Source organism: Vitis riparia, chromosome 8, assembly GCF_004353265.1.
Source record: "Vitis riparia cultivar Riparia Gloire de Montpellier isolate 1030 chromosome 8, EGFV_Vit.rip_1.0, whole genome shotgun sequence".
NCBI classification, from domain to species: domain Eukaryota; kingdom Viridiplantae; phylum Streptophyta; class Magnoliopsida; order Vitales; family Vitaceae; genus Vitis; species Vitis riparia.
In genome coordinates this window covers 11,664,418-11,674,169 of record NC_048438.1, presented here as the reverse complement: position 1 = coordinate 11,674,169, position 9,752 = coordinate 11,664,418, and the positions used below count along the sequence as shown (strand labels likewise).

The window sequence follows — 9,752 nt, the reverse complement described above, 5'->3', positions numbered from 1 at the left end:
TTGTGTTGGGTCCTGAGGTCGAGGATGGAGGTAACCTTTGCTACAGTCAGCCATTGGGCAACCTCCACGCATATCAGCATTTTCTGTTTCAGGGTTTTTTTCCCCCTTTGAGGGAGGGAGACTAGGTTATAAGTGTTTGTAAACTTGATGTTAGCAGGTTATGACACTTCTACTAAATGGAGCACGTTAATCATCCACCCCTGGACATTAGTCTTTTTCTAATAAGGTATTCAAGAACCATGCTCTGGAATGAAGCTTCATGCAAGCTGCCTCCAATAATTCATTCTCTCACAAATTATAACAATTTGGTTTTATCAACCCCATTTTGAACACTGAAGATCCCTTATTTATCGGCAACACAAAGTTTCACAATGTTCAACAGATTAGTGAAGGAAACAGAGTTCGGAGGTTTCATGGTTAGAAACCATACCTGATGGGCTTGGAGGCAAAGAGAAACAAAAAGGCAGTGTCATATATTTGTTGAGTTTTATCCCCCTTACATTTCTGCAGAAGAAAAATCATACACAAAACAGCGGCAATGCATGTCATCAAGGGCCTGCCACCTCTGTGACTTTGACCTGAAAACACAGCAGCCAACTGATTTTTTTTTTTGATGAAATATTTACATGCACAAAAACACCTTATATCCACTCGGATGTGAGGCACGCCCTTTTGCGTTGCTCCCACTTGCAAAGCTCCTCCAATTTTCTCGCTCATTTGAATTGAATGATACAAAGCGAGTCCTTCATCGAATATTGGAGAAGACATTTTAACTAGGAAGCATAACGCTTCTCCTTCTCTGCCGTTACAAATGTAATACAAAAGCTAGAAATAGTGGAAATACCCATTGAACAGTAGGAACAAGACCTGCAGCATCTGCAAGAAACAGCATATTGGCATCCAAAAGACAACTTCTAAACAAAACATTGCATTGATTTTAAGGGTTTAAGTCACTAACTAGACCATGATAAGCAAAAGAAAGAAACTAGTGCTACATTTATTAAGCATCTATCTGCAAATACAATCAAACAAACAAATATAATGCTTCAACAACCAACAGGCAATAAGAGAGCTTGTAAGAAAGAAGCAGATTATTAAAGAACACATGAACAACTCCATGAATACCCTACACAAAAGGAATACTCGAACAACAATTTCAGAAGATAAGATTGCCCAGATCTAAATAATCTCCAACATTGCAATTTCACCTGGGATAGAACTTCCTATCTGATCTTTATACTGCTTATTAAGTTTATATGAATCCACATTTTGTAAAGCCTACCATTAGAAGATTTCCTCATTGCCATCATAATTGCTAAAAACCAAGTCAGTCAAATATCAGTTATCCACCCAATCAATAAAGTCTCATCTTTCTAAAAACATCATGATAAAATTCTTAGAAGACACGTAATCCCCAATCAACTTCATCTTTGAAAGCATGAAACACAAGATCAGTGGCCATACAATCCACAGATTCATATTTTTCCCTAAAAATTAATCTCTTATTAGAGCCCTATATGATTTTTCTAAACTCTTAACCTCCAATCAGTTTAATATTTGATAAGCATGATGGGCATGAGAGAAACATCTTATTTAATAGTAAACCTTACCAATTTTGGATGCACAAGAAAGGCTACTGAGAAAAAAATAAGTCTTAAGCAAGTGAGATTTGATAAGAAGCTAATATATGTGCACTTGTGAATGTGAAAAAGCGCTGAACTAAAATCATTCTTTTAAATTTAAACTTACATGAGGATGGTGACGGTGGAAATGATGGCATTATGTCTGGAGGCTTTGCATCAAATTCACTTTTTGATGGGGGCTGAGCATGAGCTAGAACTATGCTTGGCAAAGGACTTAGTGCAGGAACTGCATGGGTGACAGTCCCAGGTGGGCCCACCTGTGGATGAGGTGAGGCCGCAGAATAGTGCGGAGAAATCCTTGGTGCAACAGTAGGGACTGATAGAGCTGGCTTTTTGGTCTTGCTCGTGAACTTTCTTTTATGCCCATTTTGGCAACCAGGAGGCCTTGCTTCATAACTTCTCTCAGGTGCAGGTGAACTTACTTCAGGTGCAGGAGAACTTCTTTCAGGTGCAGGAGAACTTCTTTTGGGTGCAGGTGAACTTTTCTTAGGTGCAGGTGAACTTTTCTCAGGTGCAGGTGAACTTTTCTCAGGTGCAGGAGAACTTTTCCAAGATGCAGGCACAGGTGCTGCAGCGATTGTGGGAGCAATATGGGCATTGTGATGATGGTGGTGATGGTGGTGATGGTGGTGATGATGGTTGTGAGGATGTGGCACTGGAGCAGGAGTAGGTGATGAAGAAGGGGCACCACCATGGAGGGAATGTTGTAGAATAGATGAAAGTTGAACTTGCTTAACCCTACCAAATACCGTGTTATTCAAGCCAAGGTTTCTAGAATGAGAACCTGTGATGGTTTGAGCCAACTGTTTTAACCTTGGAAGCGAGGGGGTATTCCCAACTGCTAGTAGAACAGATGACTGAACCGTAGTTGGAGGAGACACTGTTGAACCCTTTGAATTCGTCAAGCTGATGTACAAGTTCTGCATCACACATAATGATGCCCGTCAGTTACCACAAATTAATATTATCACTGCCAGATGCCTACATTAAATAAAAAGTGTAACTTCCATGTCATAAATCATACATATCCATAAGTCCAAGAGCATTTCATGTATTTGTTTTGTTTACCTATAAAAAAAAAAAAAAAAGGGAGTCTATAAGAGTTGCTGAACCTGAGAGCATCTTTTGATGAGCAAAGAAGCAGCTCTGATTACAGAACAGCAAATCCTTCTCTATGACTATAGGTAACAAGCACCACCCTTCACAAAACTTTTTAATTGCCAATATTTCAAAACCCACCCACCCCACCCAGAAAATAAAAAGGCACACAAAAAGTAATTCTAATGTACACTTTCAAAAGACTAGCAGGAAATGGAGATAGTATTGTCAAACCTCATAAGATGCTAGATGTAAACCCGACTTCAGCTGGCTGGTCAGCTCATTGAAATTTTCTAGTATTTGTTCGATAGAGAAGTTTAAGGTAAAATTGAAAAGGATCTGCACTTTCTGCAGAAGGAAGGCACTCTGTGGAGGGCTTACTGTTATTCCACCAGGAAATTTTAGCACCTCAAACGTAAATGGGTCCCCAAACAAAGATGCAGTCAAACGTAGAGATGATTGTTGCGTAACCAAAGATTCAAACAATTCCCTGATCAAACTTTGAGAAGTTAATATTCTTGAAGATTTTGCATCCAGATCAACCGCAAACACAACCTTCGTTATGTTTGTTCCAGCTGAGGGTTCTAGAGATAAAACAACCACCTGATTTCAACAATGAATTAGATGCAGAAAATTGAAGCATGTGTGTCTAAATCCACACACATGTATAAACAGTACATAATCAGAAAGGAATGGAGAAAGCAGATACCTTGGACTCGATACCTTCTATCTCAACAAAGATGTCATTCTCAAGCTGCAATAGATAGTCTTCCAGCAAAGAAATTGACTTCTTAACTTTGAAACTTGCTACTATATCATGACCTAGATAAACAACCTTTATCAATTGCTTAAGCACTGGACAACTATAACAAAAGTTAGGAACTGTGTGCACGGCATCAAGAATGTACAACACTTGTGACTTAGAAATCAGAACCCATAATCCGAATTTATTGGTATTTTAATATTATCAAAAAAATAAGATAGCATGGTATGTATTTTAAATAATGACAATGCAAAAGATAGTGAAATACTCAAAATGAAGTAACAGAATCAAAACATCAAATGAAGGAAGAATTCACTTCTTCAGTTTTCATCAACTTGTTATCTTTTTTATGTTTTCCAACTAGACATTTTAACAATATTGACAGATTGCAAAGGGAGAAAGTGTATGTTTTCCAACAAAGAACCCATCAACAGCCACATAAGAGCACCACAGGCAGAGAACACCACACAGCGTAAGATTTGACAAGCATGATAAATTTTGATGCTATAATTATCACAGGCATCAAGTACCACCTAAGAAAAGTGGGTGCTGATAATGATAGCAACAAAAATGATATACAGACAATGCCAAGTAGCCACAACAAGAAACTCAGGAACACTACTAGAATTTACATATAATTAGCATCAAGAACCTATCCTGAAAGATGATAACACACAATCATATGCCTGAAAAGTATACAATTAATGTTTGATATTTTACCTCACCCTCTCCAATCTCTATGATGAAGCTAATAGCCTAATTAATTGCAGAAAGCAATCTAATCCATGTAGAATCAGTCAGCATTTCTGTTAGTATCATCCCATGAACATCTAGAACTAACAATTAGCTCATTTTTGTAAACAAGTTAAAAGACAAAGTCTAGCTCTAGTGTAGAAAGACAAATGCGGGTGTCATTTTTTGAATACTCAACCCCCCTTGGAAAAAGGTTAGAGAAAGTCAAGTATTTAATGTAACTTTCCAAGGAATGAAACTCCAGTTCACCCACATTGTGAGATAACCGATATAAACTTCCACTGCAACTTGCCCTTAAGGCCAGACTCACATGTTAAATGGTAGAGTGGGATGTGGGGCATTCCAGGTTTACAGCACAGGGGGAAAAAGTGAAAAAATATTGCCTATCAAGAAAAATTATTCCCTTTGACTAAAAAGGAAAACTGTAACACTTAACACCGATGCCAGTAGACCAATTAATCCACAATAAATGAATACTATGCTAACAATCAAACTGAAAAATGAGAATATTAACCAAATCCCAAGATGGTCATGATCATATCAAGAAAAGTTCTCCTTGTTTGCATTTCTGTAACATCTGCCTATTAAAATTCACACTGAACACTTCCACCATTGCATCCATCCTACCTCGACAAGAGTAAGTTTATATCAATATAATATGAAACTTAGCTGAGTCAGAAATTCAAATCCTAAAACAACAAGATCAACAACAGCAGCATTTTATATAATCAAATGCTGGGCAATGCCCCAACTGGTCGCTAAGGATGGTGTAAAAGGAAACTACAAAATTAACTCCAGCATTTTTTTTTCTTTTTTCAATCTTTAGGATCCAAGGGGGTGAGGAAAGGAGGCAGCCAACCCATCATTCAGCTAAGCGGAACACAACCAGCAGGTTAATTGAGGTAAGTTTTCCATTTTCAACATAGAACACAAGATTGAAAACACTCCATTTTCTTCCGACAATGTTACAGCAGCCAAAGGAATGGCAACAGCAATAAATTTGATGGAAATCCCGGCGGATAAATTCATACAAACATAAGACTGAAATTCGTCTTGCTTGTCTTTTCCTACATTTTCTCATAGACCAAATAGAGGACAGCAGTGTCATCTAACACAAGCACCACCCAAAACCCACAAATCCTATAACACCACCAAAACTCATAAATCATAAATCATATGCTTTGCGCAGCTTCGGTTATCATTTCATCAGAACAACATAAACCACACCATTCAATGCTCCTAGATTTCCTCTAGTCCTCACTTCCCCAGCATTTCCTCAGCAACAAAAAAGACTCCACTACGATCATCACATCCCAACAAAAAAAACCCACAAACCAGAAATAACCCCGAACCCCAACAAAAAAACCTAGATCTATGTCTGCCACACAATGCCGACACCCAGAAACCAAAACCCACAACACCGAATCCAAAAAATTAAACAACTAAAATTAAAACCCCACCTCGGAACCTCGAATCCAGATCCAGATCCCTCTGATCCGCGTACTGCAAGAAGGGCGGAAGCCAGAATATCGCAGAGAGCATAACGGCAGCGCCCAGAAGCAGCGCCAGTACGCATCTGAACCCAACGCGACCACGGATCCGACACCGGCTGCCGACATTCTGGTCGGAGGGCTCCGACACCACAATAGCAGAGGGAAGAGGCTGCTCTTCTTCGACCTTTCCCATGTGTAATGCAAGCTCCTAAGGCTAGTCTTCATTGTCCTTAGGGTGCCCTAGGTTTGTAGGGCACAACCCCATTTCACAATTCAGACTGAAACCAGTGGTGTAGAGAGAGAAAGAGACAGAATGATAGAGAGAGAAAGTGGGATAGCCTGAATAATTTTTTAGGGTTTCAAGGAAGAGAGAGTGGAGTAACTTCTGCAAGTCACTTCTTTAGTAAGAGAAGCTTTTGGGTGGTGGTTTATCCGTTTTTTTCTCTTTATTTATTTCTTTTTTTCTTTTTTTCCTTTTTTTGAAATTTTTTGGTTGGAAAAAAATTGAAGTGGGAAGTACACTCCAGGAAGATAGCAGTGGTGGCCACCTGACAGTGCGTTTTTCCTTTTTTTTTAGACTGCGCACCCCCTGCGCACTACAGCCTGCACCACGGTGGAAATGCGAATAAATGTTACTTTCTTTAATACGACACCGTTTTATAAATCCCTTGTCTTCTTTTGAAATGATCTTTTCTATCTGAATTTTTTAAAATCCTTGCCAAAATCTTCGCTTCTAAATTTAGACTATTTTAATCATAAATATATATTCTATATACATTTTTCTTTCATTTTTGTGAAAAATATTATTATAAATTATAAATCATTTTCTATCACAAAATTTAAATATAAAATTAAGCCAACCACCAATATATATATATTTTTTATGTATAACCAAAATAATAGCTTATGACCAACTTTTGCTTCGATGTTTTATCAACTTAAATTTTTCAATGTAGAAAATCTTCTAAAATAAGAAAACGTTAATAAATTTTATATAAAATATAAAATTATTTTTATAAAAGATAAAAAAAAATTAATTTATTAAATTTTTAGTTTTTAAAATAAATATTTAAAATTATTTTTACTACGAAAAAAATGTGTTTTTATAATACACTCTTATATAAAAAAATTATAAAATAGAAATTTTAAACACCCATTTAAAAATGATTAAGATTTTATATATTTTTTAATCAAATGTAATCATTATATTTGAACTCGATAAAAACATGAAATGAAAAATATTTTTAAATTATTATTATTATTATTACATGAATATGTGGAAACTGGTTTTTTCTTAACTACAAAGACAAATTTTAGAAGAAGACACTGATATAAAAATAAAACAATTTTAAAGGTTTTTTAAATTAAAAGAAAAATTAATGACGAAACTAATTAATATATTGTTTGTCCAATTTATTAATTTGGTTGCAAAAATTCATAAAGCCCCAAAACCATGTGGATAAGATAACCCAACAAGAAATTCTCAAGTTAGATTTATGATCCATGATTTTGATTCTAACAACTAACAAAAAAATAAGTAAGAAAGAAAGAAAGAAAAACACAAGCCAACAACTATGGTAGCTGAAGGATGAATTAAAATATAGAAATCAAGCTTATTAAATTAAATTTAAATTAAATTAAATTAAATGCATCAACCACTAGACGGAGGAGCTGAAGAGTTGAAGACGTGGAAAAAGTTATCAGTTGGTAAAACTAGTACTTTGGAGAAGTTACACCAACTTGTAGAAACTTACCCCATTTTTTATTATTAATATTTGAAAAATGAAAATAAAATAAAGGGATGGTTGAAGAGGGGTTTTGAAATCGGAAAGCGAAAGGACTCAGCGCATGATGGCTGGCGCGCCAGTCACGGAGGATGCAAGGTCTTTGGGCTAGGGAGGCACCGCCACCACCCGTGATCCATTCAAGCCGCCTTGGGGTTGGGGTGTGTTTGGTTGGTTTTAATGTTTGGATGGGTTTGAATTTGACTCCACGCTGTCAATTGAAATTCTTTTTCTACATGGAATAAAACTGAAAATTAAAATTACAGTTAGAATTAAAGCGAAATGTATAATTTCAAATGCGAAAAAATAGTCTGATGCATGTAAAATTAATTTTAAATTTGATAAATTATTTTTATGTATTAATATAAACTCGTTTTATTTATTGTAATTCTTTTATATAAAAATTAAATGATTTGAAAATATAAAATTTTAATTATATTTAATTTTTTTTTTATCGTAAACTCAAATATTAAAAAATCATTTTTTTTCTTTTTTTTGGTGAAAATTCTTAGACCCCTACAAAAAATAGTTATTAACTTTAATTAAAAGTTGAAGGATATATTCTCCAACACTATGATTCCCAATATTTCAAAATGGAAAATAATATTTTTATCTATAAACTTCTTTATATCAGGATAAATTGTGGTGTAGAACTCTACTTGTATTTATTTAGTTAAGTAAGCAATAACTAGTAGTAGGTAACACTTCTAAGTTGGAGGCATTGGTAAGGGTCCTACAATATCTACTCACCATTATGCAAAAGAGACGGTGGCTAGTGATTGGATGAATGCTCTCGATTAGCACATGCTAGACATATGCAAACCTTTGGTATTTGTAGTACTTTATTGCATGATTTTTGGCACTGTTTGACATGGTTGATAGTAACAACCTAAGGGTAAGGCTAGGTGAACCGTTAACTTTCTTCTTCTATGATTCTTGTATATTCCCTCGTGAATTTCAATCAAGACATATAAAGTTTTTTCATGGTCTTCGCACTTAAAATATGACCCATTTTACAACTTTTTAGTTTTTACATAAATTTGATTTAGTTAGGATATAAAGAGTTGAATAGGATTGTACTTTAACTATTTTCATCTGGTCATTTAGGAGTTTTTTTAATTTTAAGATATAAAATTATGAGGTTCATCCGATAAGGAGCGTGTTGAAATAAACATCACATAGATTTGACCATGTATTTGAAATTTAGTGGTATACTTTTCTCTTTGCTCAAGTTGATCCAAGTTCTCTAGAACGTTTGTTTACTTGTTATTTTCTTTTGGTATTTGCTTGAAATGGGAGATAAGGATTTTTTTTTTTTTACAATAGACAAATAACTAGGTATTCATTATCAATCAGCACTGCATACTTAAGATGAGTGACAATCAAATATCGAGCTATTTGGAGGCCTTTTATGGGAACCTCATATTCTGAGTCCTTATTAACCCATTTAATCAATTACTCCAAGGTAATACCATTGGTTGCTTTAGGCATAATTCCAACTATTAACCTTGTTTTTTGAGAAAATTTATCAACATTCAAATGTGAGACTTCTCTATTTTAGGGGTGAGGAAGTCTGTTAATAAGTGTCAATTCCACTATGAAATCCATAAGGACTTGAACCCTTATAGGCCTACGAGATTGTATTTAGTGTCATAGAGACTTAGATAAATTATTCACTTGTTTGAGTCAGTTAGAGAAATCTCACTTATTAAGGATTGCTTGAAAAGATTAATCACTTAATGCGTGTATGCTATGGGCTAGGAAATAAGGGGGCAGATTCTTTGTAACCATATGTAGAGCCAAGACACTCTTTTTAAATGTGTAATAATGTGTTTCAACATCAAGCAAAGGATGACTAATTAGTTGTTGAGCACCTTCATTATCTAATTAGGACAACACTTGTAGCTACCCTTTGAAAGAAAAGGTAACGATAAATATCCTCATCCTTAATAGGGCGAGCTAAAATTCAAGTGTTGAAAAGGTAAAGTTTGGAGGTTAATTTGAAAGCATTCTTATATTGCCTATCCCATCCAAATTTACCACCCCTTTGCAAGATTTTGATGAAAAATGACATTTGTCAATAGTTTTCAGGATGAATTTACTTAATGCAATAATTCGATCAATCATCTTTTGCACCTCCTTCACAAATGTGGGAAAAGGAAATTTTTGGATAACTCAAATTTGCTTGATATTAGTCTAAATGTCCTTTTGATTATTA

The 9,752-nt window shown here is 35.2% G+C and overlaps 1 protein-coding gene across 1 annotated transcript; it reads right to left on the bottom strand.

Moving 5' to 3' along the window:
- Positions 1–323: 323 nt before the first annotated feature.
- On the bottom strand, positions 324–6,172 carry LOC117920185 (E3 ubiquitin-protein ligase Arkadia-like). Its single transcript, XM_034837570.1, has 5 exons — positions 5,718–6,172; positions 3,451–3,563; positions 2,976–3,344; positions 1,750–2,563; positions 324–876 (listed from the first exon to the last, which is right to left on the bottom strand). The coding sequence occupies exons 1-5, from the start codon at positions 5,941–5,943 to the stop codon at positions 806–808; spliced, it is 1,593 nt and encodes a 530-aa protein (XP_034693461.1). The 5' UTR covers positions 5,944–6,172; the 3' UTR covers positions 324–805.
- Between the last annotated feature and the right edge of the window lie 3,580 nt (positions 6,173–9,752).

Excerpts from the sequence above, each read along its gene's own strand:
- LOC117920185 (XM_034837570.1), bottom strand. The coding sequence starts at position 5,943 with ATGGGAAAGGTCGAAGAAGAGCAGCCTCTTCCCTCTGCTATTGTGGTG. Across the intron at positions 3,564-5,717 it reads TCTGGATTCGAGGTTCCGAG|GTCATGATATAGTAGCAAGT; the intron begins GTGGGGTTTTAA and ends TTGTTTATCTAG. Across the intron at positions 2,564-2,975 it reads TACATCTAGCATCTTATGAG|AACTTGTACATCAGCTTGAC; the intron begins GTTTGACAATAC and ends TGTGTGATGCAG.